General features: G+C 42.6%; 3 protein-coding genes and 3 non-coding genes across 6 annotated transcripts; 5 read left to right on the plus strand and 1 right to left on the minus strand.

Annotated features, from left to right (window-relative positions):
* The first annotated feature begins 211 nt into the window (after positions 1-211).
* On the plus strand, positions 212-3,108 carry LOC121586349 (40S ribosomal protein S5). The gene is made up of 6 exons (XM_041902966.2): positions 212-320; positions 1,146-1,255; positions 1,548-1,757; positions 2,237-2,365; positions 2,722-2,820; positions 2,992-3,108. Coding segments are annotated over exons 1-6 (618 nt in total). The 5' UTR covers positions 212-319; the 3' UTR covers positions 3,061-3,108.
* Positions 1,326-1,457, plus strand: LOC121586984. The gene has a single exon (XR_006003997.1). It is a non-coding gene; the product is annotated as a small nucleolar RNA SNORA3/SNORA45 family (small nucleolar RNA).
* On the plus strand, positions 1,919-2,045 carry LOC121586980. The gene has a single exon (XR_006003993.2). It is a non-coding gene; the product is annotated as a small nucleolar RNA SNORA65 (small nucleolar RNA).
* LOC121586983 lies at positions 2,492-2,622 on the plus strand. The gene has a single exon (XR_006003996.1). It is a non-coding gene; the product is annotated as a small nucleolar RNA SNORA3/SNORA45 family (small nucleolar RNA).
* A 5,440-nt stretch (positions 3,109-8,548) lies between the features above and the next one.
* Positions 8,549-14,194, minus strand: LOC121585554 (N(G),N(G)-dimethylarginine dimethylaminohydrolase 2-like). The gene is made up of 6 exons (XM_041901875.2): positions 13,962-14,194; positions 11,946-12,611; positions 11,522-11,710; positions 10,568-10,687; positions 9,889-10,032; positions 8,549-9,545 (listed from the first exon to the last, which is right to left on the minus strand). The coding sequence occupies exons 2-6, from the start codon at positions 12,252-12,254 to the stop codon at positions 9,429-9,431; spliced, it is 879 nt and encodes a 292-aa protein (XP_041757809.1). The 5' UTR covers positions 12,255-12,611; positions 13,962-14,194; the 3' UTR covers positions 8,549-9,428.
* A 1,740-nt stretch (positions 14,195-15,934) lies between these two features.
* On the plus strand, positions 15,935-19,869 carry LOC121586350 (prostate stem cell antigen-like). The gene is made up of 3 exons (XM_041902967.2): positions 15,935-16,340; positions 16,677-16,796; positions 19,319-19,869. The coding sequence occupies exons 1-3, from the start codon at positions 16,289-16,291 to the stop codon at positions 19,528-19,530; spliced, it is 384 nt and encodes a 127-aa protein (XP_041758901.1). The 5' UTR covers positions 15,935-16,288; the 3' UTR covers positions 19,531-19,869.
* The last annotated feature ends 679 nt before the right edge of the window (positions 19,870-20,548 follow it).

Consider the following 20,548-nt stretch of genomic DNA (forward strand, 5'->3'; position numbering starts at 1 on the left):
TTTCGAATCTCATAGAAAAGGGTCTGAATGCTTATGTAAATAAGCTTTTTCTGTTTTTTATTTTTAATATATTTGAAAAAAATGAATAGTCATTATGGGGTATTGTGTGTAGATTGATGAGAATAATAAAAAATATTTAATGAATTTTAGAACAAGGCTGTAACGTAACAAAAATATGGGATTTCTGCCATTGAACTACAATTCCATAAAAGCCGTGCAAGCCAGATGCCTTATTTCCGCCTCTCTGGATATCTGTTTGAGGCGCCCTGAACAGGCCCTTTTCCGGCTCTGAGAAGTGTGATACAGAACGGCAGACGCAAGTGAGTGAATGTTTTTTTGTATTTTCAAGGCCAAAATTGCATGAAAATGCACAATGTCAAACCATCGTACGTGTAACATTGCTCGTTTGACTTGGAGTCAAAAGTAAATGAGTTTATAGTCCAAAGACGTTTTTAAAGCAGTGTTTTTATTCCGTGCGCAAATGATTTCAGCCGGGGCAAATTAACTCAATGCTAACACGTGCGACATGGCTAACTAGCTAGTACCTGTTTAGCGTCCTCCCAGGACCACTCAGCACATTATGTTGGTTTGCAAGATGTTCTGTTTGGTGTTAAACACATGTTAATCTTAAATCACTATTGTAGTTGGTTATGTTTCGCTCATAATGACATTAGCCATGTAGTTAACATTAGTTGGTAGACTCGGGCTGCCTTTAGACTTTTGGGCCTACTGGTGTGTTCGCTCATTCACTTTGTCTTTACGTTTTTATACCGACTACTTCATTAAATAACATTTGTAACTACAGACACCAATATTTATGCCGTCCGTGTGTAGCCTTGACTACGTTGCTAACATCATTAGTTAACGTTGACGGTATAATGGCTAACGTTGGCTAGCAAGTTAGCTAACTATTCGTGTGTTGCCAGCAGTGGAAGACATTCCTCCCTGATGTTGATGGTTGTATCACGAAGCCTTCTCTCATTCTACTAACTAGTTGAGCCGTGATGTGGTAATATCATTGGTTAGTGTGGGATACCATTATTACAAGGCCTTTTGCCATGGAACTGAGGTCAGACATTGTGGTACCTTGAATCTCGTAATTAAATCCATTTAATGTTACCTGACCAAATATTGTTTCTCTTCAGTGACTTCAGAGTCGTGGGAGACTGCCCCAGCAGTGGCAGAAACGCCAGAAATCAAACTCTTTGGGAAATGGAGCACCGACGATGTTCAGATCAATGACATCTCCCTGCAGGTAAGGTATTTCAATGTTCGACTTGTGACTAGTCACTATAAAACATAACTATTTGTTAATTGTTTGTGTACACGAGGCTAGAGTCACGCCTTTACGACCCTCATTGTCCAGGTGTGCTAGAGTACTCGTAGAGTGAACTCCTTTGCATATTCATTGGCTGTAGTCTCTTGTGGCCCAGTCAATCACCAGCTCAGAAACATGAACATCTATGTATTCCCTGTTAACCTGAACATTGAAACCTAAGTTATTGGAAAGTGAACTAGTTTTGATTATGCTTTTTCCTTCAACTCAGGATTACATTGCTGTGAAGGAGAAGTACGCCAAGTACCTGCCACACTCTGGAGGCCGTTATGCCGCCAAGCGTTTCCGCAAGGCCCAGTGCCCCATTGTGGAGCGTCTCACCAACTCCATGATGATGCACGGCCGCAACAACGGCAAGAAGCTGATGACCTGTCGCATTGTGAAGCACGCCTTCGAGATCATCCACTTGCTGACCGGGGAGGTACATACCATCTCTACCTTATCCAACACTGTTTTTTGTGTCCCAAATGGCACCCCATTCCTTTCATAGTGCACTACTATGGTCCTTGGTCAAAAGTAGTGCGCTGAATAGGGTGCTGTTTGAAATGTAGACTTTGCCTTGAACTCCATGCCTGTCAGCCTCCCGCCACTATGCTGGTCTGTCATAGTGACTGAGTATAATCCAGTGGAGGCTCAGATAGACCCAGCTCTAGGAAGCAGGGCTGCCTAAACAAATGGGCAACTCTGTGCCGAAAGGCCTGGAACAAACGCCACATGGAACTTGTCCTGCTTTAAGTCCATGCCTACTCTCCTCTTACTGTTATCACCCCAATTTTACTTCTGTCATCGCTATGTCCCATATGTAGGCTCGGAGTGTCTTTGCCTGTGAGATTTGTACCCCTGAATATGGATTACGGTTGTGGTGGTTGACCTTGTCTCTCCTCTGACTTGTCCTCTCAGAACCCCCTGCAGGTGCTGGTCAATGCCATCATCAACAGCGGTCCCCGTGAGGACTCCACCCGTATTGGTCGTGCTGGTACGGTGAGGAGGCAGGCTGTGGACGTGTCCCCTCTGCGTAGAGTCAACCAGGTAAAATAGAATGCTGGCACATTCTCCACCAACTCTGTGCCTGTTGCCACTTGGTTCACTTCCAAATCTAGGCTACATCACAAGTGAAGTTACAAGAATGAGACTTGTATGTCAATTGTTTGTGTACACGAGGCTAGAGTCACGCCTTTACAAACTCATTGTCCTGGTGTGCTAGAGTACTCGTAGAGTAAACTTCTTTGCATATTCATTGGCTGTAGTCTATTGTGGCCCAGTCAATCACCAGCTCAGATACAGAACCTCTATTTTGATTTGTTTTGTTGTAAAGATTCACAACATAGTTTATTTATATTCTGTGTTGTGTATGGCTGCTTACACTCTTGCATCCTGTCTCTCAGGCTATCTGGCTGCTGTGCACTGGAGCAAGAGAAGCTGCTTTCAGAAACATCAAGACTATCGCAGAGTGCCTTGCCGATGAGCTGATCAACGCAGCTAAGGTGAGTAGTCTCAAATGTGGTTTCAGTACTGTACAGATTTGGTTCTGAACCTCTCTCTGCAGTTTTAATCAAAATGTTCTAGTCTGCTGTGATGTTGGGTGTTTATTCACCAGTGTCATGTCAATTTTTTCGGTTTTGATCAATGTATTGAATGTGTTTTTTCTCGGTCAGGGTTCTTCTAACTCCTATGCCATCAAGAAGAAGGACGAGTTGGAGAGGGTCGCCAAGTCCAACCGTTAAATGTTTGTTGCTTTCTTGAAAAAGAGGAAATAAATTTGAGCACTTCAATTGTGTTGTTTTTAAGATAAATGTGGTATGGTGTTTAGTAACATACTTATAAAGGCCTGAATACATGACAGTTGAGGAATGAGTCAAAGGTTTTAAATTCATTTATTTGGTAATATACTAAATACAAAGCTACACTAAAATGCTGAATGTGTAGAAATTGAGTTCACATGTTTCAACTGATAGTCCACATATATAGTTACTTGAATATTATAAGTTAAAGCAGGATCTTAGGTGCATACTACTGATTGGATTTTAATGGGAAGAGAAAGGTCAATGTCAGTGCTTTATCACTAATGAGGACATCGCAACAAAACCTAAGTACTGTGACTCAAACAATTGCAGTTTATTCTGAGTTGCTACACTATATATACGAAAGTATGTGGACATCCCTTCAAATTAGTGGATTCGGCTAGTTCAGCCACACCCGTTGCTGACGGGTGTATAAAATCGAACACACAGCCATGCACTCTACATAGGCAGAATGGCCTTACTGAAGTGTGCGGTTACATTCAACGTGGCACCGTCATAGGATGCCACCTTTCCAACAAGTCAGTTCATCATACACAGCTCAAAAAAATAAAGGGAACACTGAAACAACACAATAACTCCAAGTCAATCACACTTCTGTGAAATCAAACTGTCCACTTAGGAAGCAACACTGACAACTTTCACATGCTGTTGTGCAAATGGAATAGACAACAGGTGGAAATCATAGGCAATTAGCAAGACACCCCCAATAAAGGAGTGGTTCTGCAGGTGGTGACCACAGACCACTTCTCAGTTCCTATGCTTCCTGGCTGTTTTGGTCACTTTTGAATGCTGGCGGTGCTTTCACTCTAGTGGTAGCATGAGACAGAGTCTACAACCCACACAAGTGGCTCAGGTAGTGCAGCTCATCCAGGATGGCACATCAATGCGAGCTGTGGCAAGAAGGTTTGCTGTGTCTGTCAGCGTAGTGTCCAGAGAATGGAGGCGCTACCAGGAGACGTGGAGGAGGGCAACAACCCAGCAGCAGGACTGCTACCTCTGCCTTTGTGCAAGGAGGAGCACTGCCAGAGCCCTGCAAAATGACCTCCAGCAGGCCACAAATGTGCATGTGTCTGCTCAAACGGTCAGAAACAGACTCCATGAGGGCCCGACGTCCACAGGTGGGGGTTGTGCTTACAGCCCAACACCGTGCAGGACGTCTTGGCATTTGCCAGAGAACACCAATATTGGCAAATTCGCCACTGGCGCCCTGTGCTCTTCACAGATGAAAGCAGGTTCACACTGAGCATGTGACAGACGTGACAGAGTCTGGAGACACCGTGGAGAACGTTCTGCTGCCTGCAACAACCTCCAGCATGACCGGTTTGTGTGATTTTGTTGTCAGCACATTCAACTATGTAAAGAAAAAAGTATTTAATAAGATTATTTCATTCATTCAGATCTAGGATGTGTTATTTTAGTGTTCCCTTTTATTTTTTTGAGCAGTGTATTTCTGCCCTGCTAGAGCTGCCCCGGTCAACTGTAAGTGCTGTTATTGTGAAGTGGAAATGTCTGGGAGCAACAACGGTTCAGCCGCGACGTGGTAGGCCACACAACCTCACAGAACGGAACCGGTGAGTGTGCGTAAAAATAGTCTGTCCTCTGTTGCAACACTCACCCTCATCGGACCATGAGGCTACCTGAGAGACCTGCCCAGTCATCCTCCACGATGGATAGTACAGCCGGCTCTGGTCCATTGGGCCCTTAGGTCCCACTCGAGGCGAAAGAACAGCCGGACCTCCTCAGCCATTGCACCAGCTGTTGTCATCGGCAGCTCTATTGTAAGAAACATCTTGGTTCCCGGGGCAAAAACCCTGTGCTACCCAGGAGCTCGGTACAGGACATTACAAGTCTGCTTCCGACCGTTCTACGACATGCCGGGAGCTGGCGCTGTCATAGTCCACGTGGGGTCAAACAACATCAGGAGGGCTAGCTCGGAACTTCTGAAAAATGGATTTTAAAGAACTGATTCTAGCACTGGCCGATTCCAAAAAGCAGCCAATAATTTCAGGCCCTGTACCATCCCGCGGGTGTGAAAGATTCAGCAGGCTACTTGCATTACACACCTGGCTAAAAGACTACTGTGGCTGTGTTGGAATCACTTTTATTGATAACTTTGACAGCTTCTGGAAACAGAAGATACTCTACAGGAATGACGGAATCCATCCAAATCATCTTGGCTCCTGTACTTTGCCACGCATTTCAAGGCTCAGTTAATCCCTACCATTGTGACGCTGAGTTGTCATAATGCTGCATCGAATGTACATTATCCCAGGGGCGTTGGCAGACACAACGTAAGTAGCTTAATTTAAAGTTGAAGTCTGAAGTTTACATACACCTTAGCCAAATACATTTAAACTCAGTTTTTCACAATTCATGATATTTAATACTAGTAAAAATTCCCTGTATTTAGTTAGGATCACCACTTTATTTTAAGAATGTGAAACGTCAATAATAGTAGAGAATTATTTATTTCAGCTTTTATTTATTTCATCACATTCCCAGTGGGACAGAAGTTTACATACACTCAATTGGTATTTGGTAGCATTGCCTTTAAATTGTTTAACTTGGGTCAAACGTTTCGGGGAGCCTTCCGCAAGCTTCCCACAATAAGTTGGGTGAATTTTGACCCATTCCTCCTGACAGAGCTAGTGTAACTGAGTCAGGTTTGCAGACCTCCTTGCTCGCACACGCTTTTTCAGTTCTGCCCACACATTTTCTATAGGATTGGGGTCAGGGTTTTGTGATGGCCACTCCAATACCTTGACTTTGTTGTCCTTTTTTGCCACCACTTTGGAAGTATGCTTGGGGTCATTGTCCATTTGGAAGACCAATTTGCGACCAAGCTTTAACTTCCTGACTGATGTCTTGAGATGTTGGATTTCACGGCGTAGTGTGTTACCAATTGTTTTCTTGGTGACTATGGTCCCAGCTGCCTTGAGATCATTGACAAGACCCTCCTGTGTAGTTCTGGGCTGATTCCTCACCGTTCTCATGATCATTGCAACTCTACGAGGTGAGATCTTGCATGGAGCTCCAGGCCGAGGGAGATTGACAGGTCTTTTGTGTTTCTTCTATTTGCGACTAATCGCACCAACTGTTGTCACCTTCTCACCAAGCTGCTTGGTGATGGTCTTGTAGCCCATTCCAGCCTTGTGTAGGTCTACAATCTTGTCCCTGACATCCCTGGAGAGCTCTTTGGTCTTGGCCATGGTGGAGAGTTTGGAATCTGATTGATTGATTGCTTCTGTGGACAGGTGTCTTTTATACAGGTAACAAGTTGAGATTAGGAGCACTCCCTTTAAGAGTGTGCTCCTAATCTCAGCTCGTTACCTGTATGCAATACACCTGGGAGCCAGAAATCTTTCTGATTGAGAGGGGGTCAAATACTTATTTCCCTCATTAAAATGCAAATACATTTATAACATTTTTGACATGCGTTTTTCTGGATTTTGTTGTTGTTATTCTGTCTCTCACTGTTCAAACAAACCTACCATTGAAATTATAGATTGATCATTTCTTTGTCATTGGTCAAATGTACAAAATCAGCAGGGGATCAAATACTTTTTTCCCTCACTGTATAACTTTTGTATGACTGACGCCTTTAGTGAGAGGTCTAATGCTTTAATATTTAATAATTTCTGCCCTCTGAATTCATATTCATTATATAAATATGCCCTTTTAATTTTTTCTGGCTTGCCATTCCAAATAAAATGGAATATATTTTGCTCATATAATTTCAAAAACAGGTTGCTAAGTGTTTGCAATAGGCTGGGATATGACTAAAGAGTTAATCAGGGTGATTTTTCCACAAATAGACAGGTATCTTCCTTTCCATGGTAGCAAGGTCTTATCTATATTTGCTAACTTTCTATTCAAATGTATTGGACTGAGATCATTTCTTTCTTTCGGGATATGCATACTGTCAGACCATGTTATTGGTAAACTAGATTTAGATTTTAGTCATTTAGCAGATGCTCTTATCCAGAGCGACTTACAGTTAGTGAGTGCATACATTATTATTATTATTATTTTTCATACTGTCCCCCCGTGGGAATCGAACCCACAACCCTGGCATTGCAAACGCCATGCTCTACCAACTGAGCTACACGGTAATGTAAAAGTTGTAGTTTTTTAGTGACCCAATCCATACTATAGTACACTTATCATAATTTGGTTGAGAGGTTAGAAAAAGTATCTACATTTTAGATCCTCTATGAGGCTGTGTAGGGATCCAAATTGTAGTATTACTTTCTTAGCTACAGTATACATATCTCCCTGGCATATTACATAATTTATGCAGCAGCATACAATACATTTCTGGACTCACCGTTTTGCTGTGCTCACTTGAACAGGAAGGTGGCACGACGGTCCTTCTGGGCAAATTTTGTCATGTAACTTCTTCATAAAAGTCTGGCATTCTCTGGATTTATGGTGCTTTCAAGACAACTGGAAACTCGGAAAAAAACAAGGTTGAATCATGACGTCAGTGATCTTCAGGTCAGAGCTCTAGAAAGAGGCCCGAGTTCCTGACTTGGAATTCTGAGTTGGATGACCGTTCAAAACGTATTTTCCCAGTCGGAGCTCGTTTTTTCCCCAGTTGTCTTGAACTCACTGAAGTCATGCTGGATTGACAGCATGGCCAATGTATTCAACCTTTTCTGGCCCATGGTGTTGCGTGTGAATGTTTCTCCTTTTAAGCTTGGAAAAGAGACCCTTAAACCCAGACCACACACCCTCTCAACCGAATAGCAGGCAGGGAAGCAAAATAGTGATTGCTTTGCAACGCTTGCAGTTAGCCACTGATTCCTTCCAAACCACTCATTGTTGAATTTGCGATTTCCAACTTGTTGTGTAATGTTCATGTCCAATGGCCGATGAGCACCGATACGTTTTGTCTATAATTTCTCTTCATATGACGAGGATTGAAAAGGATTTGCCAGTAGATTGTCGACATGATTCATGATGATGACTTGCTAGCTAAGATTTTGAAAGTATGATGTTGACATGATCAGTCCAATCAAAGCTACGGTAGGTATAACGTGATTTGACATCATTTGATCTGTGGCCAATGACCTTGAGCCTTTAATGGGCACTTCTAATGTAACTCTATGGCATCACCCAAGGGGGCTTGAACTTTCTAGCTCTCCCTGTAGATTTTGTGGTGAGTGTCCCCATGAGTGACAGAACACCGAACCAATCACGGCACAACTAGAGAAAATTACCAAACCCTACGCTCTGTATTTTCCGCTGGCTGCCCCTCCACCACAGAAAGCACTGAGCTAGGCTGAAACACCTCCATTTTGGAGCTGCCTTACTCAAGAAAGCAAAAAAGAGACCATGTTTGTATGCGGCTTTATTAACTCAATACATGTTTTTTTTTTTACATTGTTTGCAAACTGATATGTGACACGTATTAATGCCAAAATAACATGCAAAACAGGCTCTGCCCCACCTGCCCTGAATGACGGGTCGCAACTGGGCATTTACTTTCCAAACTATTCTTTCCTGCCAATTTATTTCAGAATTTGCGAAAGGCCTATACGACCACAGACAGAATCCAAAGAATCTATACAATGGACATGCCAATTTAATTCAGGACTGGCAGCCATTGCGAGTGTACCCATGAGTTTACCAGTCAAATTGCCAGGGTTAGCGGTGGCAAGTGCCTTCTATGGATTATATTTCTATGGCCGCAACGTAACAACAGCTTACTTACTCAGAGCGCAGAGAGAGTGTGGTTTGGAGGATGGATGAGACATTTCGGATAATCGCAGTCTATTTAAATATAACAAGTTGTTATATAATATAAGGACATAAAACTGAGGTGGCCATGCTTTTGTATCCTCAAAGCATCTCTGTAGAGCCGGGCCAGTATACAGTACGCCTACATTTGAAATCTAGAGCCTATTGAAGTTCCTCATGCCACACTGCACTCTTTCCACAGTAGGTGGTGCAGTTGTGCAGAATATGCACATTGAACCCTCTTTAGCCCCAGTTAGTGCAATCTGGGATCCTTGGAATGTCCCTACCTACACTAAAACCTAACCTTAACCCTTAACCATACCCCTTACCTAACTTTAACCATACCCCTAACCATAACCCTTACCGTAACTGTTTTAAATGTCAACTTCAATGGGGTGACGTCAGAGTTGGGATCTCCCAAGGATCCAGTTTAGACTTTTCCCTTTAGCCCCTGGCCCAACAGTTGGCCATGTTCTTTATGTTCACATTTGTATTTTCATATAGCCAAGGAAGGTCTATGTGTATACTATGGGAGAAGGGCAGGGTATTTAGAAGTATGGCTTCCTATTGATAAGTAGGCAGAATGAAGACAGATACCCTCCGAGCTTGGAGGCCTCGCTGCACGCTGTAGGGAGGAGGGTGTAGTCCGTCAGCTTCTGGAAGGCCTGTGTGTGGGGGGGGGGGAGGAATACCATTTGATTAAATTCACATTTATGGGGAGAAGCTTTAGCGAATGTCCACGACAGCTGGTTGACAAGCTTTTGTGTGTAGCCTACTGTTCATCTTGCATTCCTTGTTCTACCATGCACTTCTTCATGTGATTATTTCATGGTGTATTGCAGCAGGGTGGGAAATGAATGCCTATATCATGGCACACTTGGGATTGAGTAGAGAGGGACTTTGTATTGAAAATAACATTGTTTCTCTCTTATATGCCAAAGACACAATACGGTGGATATAAAAAAAGTATAGCTTAGTAAAGTAGCCTAAAGACTGCTGTTCACTCACAGGGACACTGTCGGGACACTCCTCAGTGGGCCGGTGAAGCAGGTAGTCCACTTTGGAGGGGCCCCTGACGTAGACACAGTTAGCTGCTGCGCTCTCAGGGACTGTGAGCACTTCGTAGTGGTGATCAGTCAGCTGCTCCATCATCTACACAAACACAGAGGCAGTGCTAACAAAATTAGCATAATATGCCATTTAGCAGATGCTTTTATCCAAAGCGATTTACAGTCATGCGTGCATAATAAATTTTTTTGTGTGTGTATGGGTGGTCCCGGGGATCGAACCCATTACCTTGGCGTTACAAGCGCCGTGCTCTACCAGCTGAGCTACAGCGGCCAGGGTCTGTTCACATTACAGTAGCCCACACAGGGAGAAACTGAACTGGGCAAGAGGCAATCATCTCCGGATGGGGACCAAATGGAGCACAGACACTTGGGTAATGTGAGCTAATAGGGCTCTAAACAACACCATGACAGTTTAAAACAGCCCAACAAAGCTTGCTTTATCATTTACGTTATTCATCTGAGCACAGTGACATAAATACTGGGCTGGAGACGGAGACTTTTGAGTCGATCACTTTGCATGTCTGAATGGCAGTTTGTTGTGGCAAGCAGAATGTACATGGATAGAGAGCTACAGTATATTAGTTCACAATCTTTCTCTCGGACACACACTCACTCACCCGGAGGGTCTTCTTGGCCCCATCACTGTTGCTGATGATGATAGTATCAGGACCTCCCATAGAGCAGATGTTCTTTAGACGAGCTCCCTCACACACTGGCACTGTGGACACAGCAAAGTCCTAAAACGAGGACAGAGGTGGTAAGAACATTAAGTGGCCTATAAAATATTGTAGATTCTAAAATATTATTCTTATTGTGTACACAGGGACCCAAAGAAAATGTATATCTTTGAATTACTTTTTTCTTTTTAATATGGTCATGTACATCAAGTAATTAATCCGATAGATTAAATAATAAATACTGTGTAAATATTGCATGTAAAGCAACACCAGGAAAGCAGACAGACGGCAGACACAAATAACGCCCCTACATAATAAACTACACATAATGGTGTAGTTTGCATGCCACACCCTGAGTGATATTGAATATCTAAATCCAACAGGTTATGGTATTAACTACCATTATAAGTCCATTAAAATAAACAGAACTGACTGCGAAAATCTAATGTTGTCTAGTTTACGGGAGGATGGTAGAGAAGTAAGAAGTATGCATTTACTTTGTACATTCATACTCTCCCCTCTGTCTCTTTCTACCCTCACACAAGTGAACTCACATGTGCACAGACATACACACATTACTGCCATAAATGCACTTAGCAAGAGGAAGCCATCAAATCCCAGGGGACTTCCCGGTATGATCACCACCATCCCTGACCAATGGGACATAGCTTGCTCTTCCATCATTTGTCTTTGAGCCATAAATCTCATAATACAACAGAACAATGGCCACCTGCTCATCCCTGCTGCAACACATGGGCTCTTTCCTTTATGTCCTCTTTGCTTGCCTCCTCAGGACACATTGGAGGAGAAGGTCGGGGGGGAGGGACTTTGGATCTTGTCCTCCCATGTGGTTTGAGAAAGGAGAAAGGAATTGAGGAATCAAGCTATTCTCACTCTGAAAGTGTCGGCCAGAACCTCAGCTCCTCTGTGGTTGGTGTGGGAGGAGATGCCCACAAAGAACTCCCTGCCAGTGAAGAGCACGTCGCTGCCCTCCAGCGTGGCCCCCACGGAGCCCCCCTCCTCTGCCCCCAACTCCACCACTGTCAGGTTTAGCTCCGACATCACCCTCCTCACCGCTTCAGCCTGAGGAAGAGAGGAGAAAGGGACAGGGAGGGAGAGAGAGTTGATTTACTGACTCTACTGCAACATTAATCTATAATTAAAACATAAATAACAACAATATAAATCAATAATTGAGACAGAATTACAACACATTTACTGGAATGATTCACAACACACACAAATCTTCTTCATTTAGATTTTAAAAAGTCAGTGATACAGAGAACTCTTTTTCTCAGTTGTTGTGGTCAGTGTTTACCTCTCTGCGTCTCTGCTGTTTGAAAGGCCTGGTGATGAGTGCCGTGTCTCCCTGTATCACAGCTACATCCTCTATCCTCCAGCTCTCTGGTAGCTCCGGGTCTGCAGGGATCTCTATGAGCTGCAGCCCCACCTTCTGTCTCAGCGCCCCCGTCAGCACCCCAAACTGACGTTGTGCCTTGGCCAGGTCTGTCATGGTTTCCCCATTTTCGACCTTGTCGGTTTTCTCATTATCGACCTTCCCAAAGGTCTCTGGGATGCACCGCACCACGGCGTGGGTGAAGCAGCCGTACGGCAACACACTCGCCATGATGTGTGTGTGTGTGAAGCCGTGGGAGTACCCTGGCTTTGGGCTAGTATTGGTGTTCTGCCACTACAAGGCAGAACAGTGAAAGTGTGTTTGCCACTAGATGAGTGGGTGACAGTTGTTGTCAGAGTGTGTTCCCAACTGTTTGAGAAGCTGTGAGGTGTGATGGCAAGACCGGCTGGAAACTAAAGGGACGTGATGGAGCGAATCAGCAACTCTATGGGGAGTCTGTCATCCAGGCAGGAAAACACACAAGAGAAAGTCTTCATCCCTGTTCTTCCACTTCAGTAATCAGCCACTCCAATACCCACTGCATAGTTCCACGGAGGTAAATATGGGGAGTTTCAGTCTGATTGCTGTCTGAAAGAAAGGAGGGAGACAAATTATTTGGGTCTTTTGATAAGAAGAATAAAGCATGTTGGTGACTCATTAGATGAAAGTTCCTGTGATCAATTGTGTCTGCTCTACTGCACACATCTCAGTCTCTTCAACTGTAGGACATACAGTAGGCTACCCATTCTGTCTGGACCATAAGATATGTTCCTCAGAGAGACAATGGTCTGTTTTGTGGTGCTGCTGGCGTTGGACAGTTGGCATGAAAAAACAGCGTAATCTCAAGAGTCCAGTGTCCACCATATGCTATTGAATACTTGATTACATGATTAAAACCAACTAAATAAAATAAAAAAAATCAATAATTATTCAATAATTTGTAATGTAACTTATCTCTAACTGATTTAATAGAGACACTATTCTTATTTCAAGTTGAACTGTGAACCAGAATTAATACAGATAACAGAGTGGACTGGAGAATACAGACAAGGACTGTCAAGGGCAGATTATTTGAGCACAACATCCTACAATGGTCTTGCAATGGCAAATCAATCAGCTCGTTGCCTACGGTTTAGATACAATCACTACTTTATTATCATCCTTTTGTGAATCCCAGCAGCAATATTATCTTTGCTTAATCGACTTGTCACTCTCTCTGCTAGGCACAGGAGTTTACTAAACCAGAATGTGGAGCAAATTCAGGTTGACTCCTCTAACATTTCGACGCAACAAGTGTTTCGTGATTGCCCCAATGTGCTCTACAGGTTCACATGCTGCCTACATGTAGTGTATTCTGGATAATTAAGAAAAAATAACCATTCACGCACAATTTGAGTAATTATCAGACAATAACAAACACAAAGTGATGTCTCTCAGTATTGATTTTAGGAATGTAGCCTACCTAAACCTCTATCAAATTAATACAACTAGAGTTAGGACTATTTCTCAAATGTATTTCATCCCATGCCAGCCATCTACAGAGTAGCCAAACAAGTTACACTAAAAGCATCAGAAATATTTGGCTGCAAGAGCTCATCACGCCCAGTTCAGTCAATATTCCAAAATCTAAGTGAAGATGTATGACTACTTTACTTTATTATTGCTTTTACAGAGGTTAATCAAATTCAGTTATTTTCCACTGGCCGTGTCTTTTATCGTATGCCGATTTTCTCTGGTTTTTCCTGCAATTTCCCAACCTCCTATCCCGTTTTTATCTTCTCTTCTATATTTCCCTCTACCAGTCTCACCCGGCGCCCTGTTCACCCTTTCATCCCTCACTTCCCCTCCCCCACCCGTCCATCCTGTACAGTCCGGTTTCCCTCCGCTCAAGGAGAAAAGTAGACAGTAGGATATTATCACGATAGATTTGCTTCTTACCTTATATGAAAGTGCAGATCGAAAAGAATTCATCAACCACAGTTCAACTCGCAAATGATTCTGACTTCTGTCACTTTAATAAAGTAGGCTTAACAGCTAATCTCCTTATAAAATGTTGCCCAAACCCGTTGAAATGTTGCTTCTAAAGTAAATTCAGAGTAACACAGATTGATTTCAAGTGGTCTTCGGAGAGATTATGGCCCGGATTCATATTTTCTCCCTGATTCATTGTTTCCAAGTGTGCCACACCCCTGCTCCCTCGCCAAAATTGTATCCGCCCATTCTACATATAAATGTTAACAGTTATATCAATTCGCAATGTTATGTTCTTCTCGTGCGCTCATCAGAGTAAATTGCATATGGCCACATTATTAATTCGCAAGCTTTCAGCGCGTTTTCTTTACAGACGCAATACGTTTGACTATTTAACTTTGTGTCTTTGTGTGTGTGTGTGTTGTTGGAGTCTAGTCTGTGTCTGCGAAAAATAATCCTGGCTTTTCTGCAATATGGGTCATATATTTAACTGTGCAGTGGGTCCAAGAGAATGAGATATGATGGAGTTACACAATGTAGTCTGTCAACATGTATATTTGTCTTGGAGAATTAAGAACAGGTTTCTAATTTATTATCAATGCTGGTGGCTTATCACACTTCGGCCTAAAATTGTTAAGCATGAGTCAGACTCAAATTTGAGATAATCATCTCTGGTTAAATGGTAAACACACTCAAACAGACCCACCAGTGAGAGATGGAGTGTGTGACCTTCAGACAGGACAGTGCAATGTTCCCCTCTAGCAACTGGCGTATGTTACTGAAATCAAAACAGTCAAAACAGTCGACTGCAGATTTGATTGGGAGTTAGAAAAAATTGCTTGTACTTTAATTTGATGATGGTAGAGAGAGAGAGACACACAAAGACAGAGAGACAAACAGACACACACACACACACACACACACACACACACACACACACACACACACACACACACACACACACACACACACACACACACACACACACACACACACACAGAGGATGTAGACAGGATTAAAGAAGAACACCATCTGTCAGCCCAACTCCAGCCCACACAAAACATCCCATTGAAATACAGTGGAGGTGGATCTGTATTCTACACACCAGCATAAGCCAACTAGCTAAACCCTGTAACCTCCTTTCCCCATAGCAAAACATTTTCCAACAGAAAACGAAAAAACAAGCAGTTCTTATTGGATAAGTTCATGTAGTTCCTCCGTGTTTCACACTGTTTTCTTCCATTTTGTGCTTAATGAACATGACCCTAACCTGTCTAATATTTATCCATAGTGGAGTGGGTTTCAGGAAAGCTGGCTGTACATGGTGTGTTTAATGACTGGTAAACAATTTATCCGGCCTGAGCTCGCCCCTATCACAAGACTCCTGTCACTTGACTATCCTCCCTACCCACCTCACGGCACTCATTAGGGAGTTATGGATAATGCAGTTACTTTCTCTCTCAGTCTGTCTGTCTGTCTCTTACTTACTATTTTTCTTTCTTAGTCATTCTCTGTCCGTCTGTCTGTTTGTCTGTCTCCCTCCCTCTCTCTCTTTATTATCTCATGCATAAGCTGGATGCTAAAGCTTCTCAGTGAGAAATACTCACATATAAAATGCATAATGTTATGCTGTAGGTTACACATACAGTGCATCCCCTCCACTCTTTTTACTGTGCCATCTATATCCACATCTGTGGGTGTAGCCTTCATTATGGACATGATGTATAACTTCCCTTGCTATTTTTGATTCAGTACAATATAAATCACCACCACCCTACATGTCACATTTAGTTGTTTTCTTAAATGTAAGGCCCTCTGTAAATCCCCCTTTTAGACAGATTTAGACACATGGTTACCATCCAAATTTAATTAGGAGAGTTTTGGGTGGAGACCTTGGCTCCCAATGTGTCTGGTTGGTCAAAAATAAAGAGGACCAGAGATCGGGAGGTAGATTGAGGGAATTTACAACTGACCATTTGAGGACAATACAAATTACATCTGGTCACTTACTGCATTATCAGAGAGGGAAATAATACAGAAGGAAAAGACAGAGTGTGTGGTTGACTGGGAGAGAAAGATTGAGAGTTGGATGGATTGGATGCTGACTTGGAAGGAAGGAAAGAGATACAAATCAATTCAATTTGGCATGGAATGGGATACGCTCCCTATTAACTGCTAGTGGAGTTGGGAGAAGAGAGAGGCTGAAGGTATTAGGCAGGGGCGTTGACCAAAACGACAGAAGAGTTTGTAATATTTTCCTAAGTGCCCAAGGATCAACTTCTAGGATTTCTAAGATGTCTCATCCACAACAGTTCCTTCTTTTCCTGTGCTATCTTCCTTTGGCAGGTATGTAAGAAAAGGATGGCGATGAGAAAGTTTGAGGAAAAGAGATCAACTTGATAATGCCTAGGAATACTCAATTCAATATGACAAAGTATTTTTGTTAACAAGGACAAATATTTTTTTGTTGTTGATTCGACCCATATCTCAATAGCAGGAGATAATAATGCTACATTAGCTAGTCAGCCAAAAGGTTTAGGAGAAAATAAATACCTCTAGTGCTGAGTTGTCTTCCTTTTCCCCCACCTTAAGTACACTTTTAGTGTTATACCCCCATTAGTATGAAGTACATCTTATATTTGATACATAATCTTAATGTATGTTGGTCCCCTTCTTTCTTAGCACCTCTGTGCTGTTACACATGTGTGTTTCCTGCCATCTCTCCCATTGACTGCCTCAAGTTCCCTCAGGAGTGTCCTGCCGGACAGCGCTGCCTAGCTAGCACTGCAGTGGGGACTCGAGGTGAGTGCAGTCTGTGGGTGTTTGTGTGTGTATATGCATGCTTGCGTGAATGCGTGTGTTTGTGTGTTTGTATGCGTGTGTGGGCATTGGGGACAGTATTGGGTTTCTGGTGGAGGTGGCATGACATATTGTGTTAATGAAAAATACAAAAAGAACGTATGTTCCATGATTGTGTATTGGATTGAGTAACAAACTTGAGTGGCACTGCAATTGTGTTGTGTCAACTGAAGTTGAAGAGTTGCCTGCCTAGACTTGCCTTCCTACTAGGTATTCAAAAGACTAGCTAAAAATGTCAAATGTCACCACTAATCTCTCATCAAGCCAGTTGTTAGCTCCCTAATTCCTGTGATGCCATCAAATTATCTAAAAGAAATAGCCCGTCGCTCAGTGGGGGGGACACAGGATTCTGTGTGCCTCTGAGGATTTTGAGGAAAGGGACCGCTCTGAAAACACAGACAATGTGTTTCTTGTTAAAGTGTTTTTCGCCACATAATTCAATGTAGGGCAGTAATTTGCAGTGATTTAATGTATTGTGTTAACTCCTTTCTAAATGCTGACTTTTGGTGGGCCAATTGTATTAGCCTCTTAGTATGACAGTAATATGTCACAATGTCTGTCAGTCTAGCACTGTCATCTCCTCTTGTCTCTATTTCAGTCAGTGCACTGACAAATAGGCCTAGACTTACTGAAGTGAAATACAGTACAGTCATGGTCAAAAGTTTTGAGAATGACACAAGTATTGGTCTTCACAAAGTTTGCTGCTTCAGTGTTTTTAGATATTTTTGTCAGATGTTACTATGGTATACTGAAGTATAATTACAAGCATTCCATAAGTGTCAAAGGCTTTTATTGACAATTACATTAAGTTTATGCAAAGAGTAAATATTTGCAGTGTTGACCCTTCTTTTTCAAGACCTCTGCAATCCGCCCTGGCATGCTGTCAATTAACTTCTGGGCCACATCCTGACTGATGGCAGCCCATTCTTGCATAATCAATGCTTGGAGTTTGTCAGAATTTGTGGGGTTTTGTTTGTCCACCCGCCTCTTGAGGATTGACCACAAGTTCTCAATGGGATTAAGGTCTGGGGAGTTTCCTGGCCATGGACCCAACATTTTGATGTTTTGTTCCCTGAGCCCCTTAGTTATAATAATAAATAATAATATGCCATTTAGCAGACGCTTTTATCCAAAGCGACTTACAGTCATGCGTGCATACATTTTTGTGTATGGGTGGTCCCGGGGATCGAACCCACTACCTTGGCGTTACAAGCGCCGTGCTCTACCAGCTGAGCTACAGAGGACCACGTTATCACTTTTGCCTTATGGCAAGGTGCTCCATCATGCTGGAAAAGGCATTGTTCGTCACCAAACTGTTCTTTGATGGTTGGGAGAAGTTGCTCTCAGAGGATGTGTTGGTACCATTCTTTATTCATGGCTGTGTTCTTAGGCAAAATTGTGAGTGAGCCCACTCCCTTGGCTGAGAACCAACCCCACACATGAATGGTCTCAGGATGCTTTACTGTTAGCATGACACAGGACTGATGGTAGCGCTCACCTTGTCTTCTCCGGACAAGCTTTTTTCCGGATGCCCCAAACAATCGGAAAGGGGATTCATCAGAGAAAATGACTCAGCATTCCAATCCCTGTACCTTTTGCAGAATATCAGTCTGTCCCTGATGTTTTTCCTGGAGAGAAGTGGCTTCCTCGCTGCCCTTCTTGACACCAGGCCATCCTCCAAAAGTCTTCACCTCACTGTGCGTGCAGATGCACTCACACCTGCCTGCTGCCATTCCTGAGCAAGCTCTGCACTGGTGGTGCCCCGATCCCGCAGCTGAATCAACTTTAGGAGACGGTCCTGGCGCTTGCTGTACTTTCTTGGGCGCCCTGAAGCCTTCTTCACAACAATTGAACCTCTCTCCTTGAAGTTCTTGATGATCCGTTAAATGGTTGATTTAGGTGCAATCTTACTAGCAGCAATATCCTTGCCCTTTTTGTGCAAAGCAATGATGACGGCACGTGTTTCCTTGCAGGTAACCATGGTTAACAGAGGAAGAACAATGATTTCAAGCACCACCCTCCTTTTAAAGCTTCCAGTCTGTTATTCTATCTCAATCAGCATGACAGAGTGATCTCCAGCCTTCTCCTCGTCAACACTCTCACCTGTGTTAACGAGAGAATCACTGACATGATGTCAGCTGGTCCTTTTCTGGCAGGCTGAAATGCAGTGGAAATGTTTTTTGGGGATTAAGTTCATTTTCATGGCAAAGAGGGACTTGGCAATTAATTGCAATTCATCTGATCACTCTTCATAACATTCTGGAGTATATGCAAATTGCCATCATAAACACTGAAGCAGCAGACTTTGTGAAAATTAATATTTGTGTCATTCTCAAAACGTTTGACCATGACTGTATACTGTACTGTATGGATCCAACTCCAAGTATGGGTTAACTGACTATTAGTAGTGCTAACTCTTTCTCTGTGTTGAATACTATTGATATTACCCTTCTCCCCATCTGTAGGCTCCCTGCGTCTGGTCCTGTATGAGAAGAGCTGTGCCATTCCCTCCCAATGTGGTCTGTCTGGGGAGAAACATGCTGCAGGCCTGAACTTCACCTACCACAACAACTGCTGTGACACTGACCTGTGCAACGGGGCTATGGCCCATGCTGCCCCCATCTGGAGGGGAGGTGCACTGTGCATCCTGCCTGTTCTCCCTCTCATACTGGGCTGATATACTGATTTATTGCATTTTATATGATAATGCATGATCATACAGTAACATGCACAACCTATATATGTCATGGCGTGTTACTGTATGATCATCACACACGCACACACACACACACACACACATACACATCACACTGTTTTAATGACAATGGAACTAGTGACAAAACATAATCCACATGTTGATAAACTGTTTACTTTATTAAGAACCTTTGTTTAAATAAGGGTTAACATGGCTTTCTAACATTTCTACTTTTCTATGGTGCTATATTTAACATTACCTTGTTGGAAAATGACTGGCAGCAATTAGTAAACAAACAAACAATAAACAATTGTGTTTTTATTTAGATCTCTTTATTTGAATTAAGTAATGACTATGTCTTTTCAGGATGATTGAAACATACAAAATAAATAAATAAACATTTCAGTCTCATACTAAGTTTGATTGACATCATCTATAGAGATCTAATGAAATGTAATTGATTCAATGTCCACAACATGATCTAGGTTAAATGCAACTGCCTTTGATTAAAATGGAAGGTGAAGATAAGGGCTGAAATATGTTGAAGAAAGAATATATTAAAAGTAGGAAGAAAATTATAAACATTTAAAATATGTTTGCAAAAGGAGGATGAGTTTGAGTAGGAGGAAACACAACATTAAAGAAGAATTAAAGAGGAATGTTAAAAGTCCCTGAAGCCATCACTAATCTTACAATAAAAGGTAAACTTGTTACAAGCTTCAGTAAAGGAAAATCCTAGAATCCAACAGGCAGCATTGAAATAAAGACTTGGTCCCTTTTGACAAATAGTCATGACCAATGTTCACTCAAATCTTTTCTGGCACTGAGCAAATTTGAACTTTGTGAAAATTCTGTGCAAATTCCAGCGCGCGTTTACTGTGAACACTGAGGCTGTACCCGCTTTAAGTTACAGTTTTAACAGTGGCCATGTAGGTTACAGTGGCTATTTGATAATAATGTAGGCCTACCAGAATGGCCTACCATCAAAAACAATGGAGAA

Source organism: Coregonus clupeaformis, chromosome 17 (assembly GCF_020615455.1).
Source record: "Coregonus clupeaformis isolate EN_2021a chromosome 17, ASM2061545v1, whole genome shotgun sequence".
In the NCBI taxonomy this organism is placed as follows: Eukaryota; Metazoa; Chordata; class Actinopteri; order Salmoniformes; family Salmonidae; genus Coregonus; species Coregonus clupeaformis.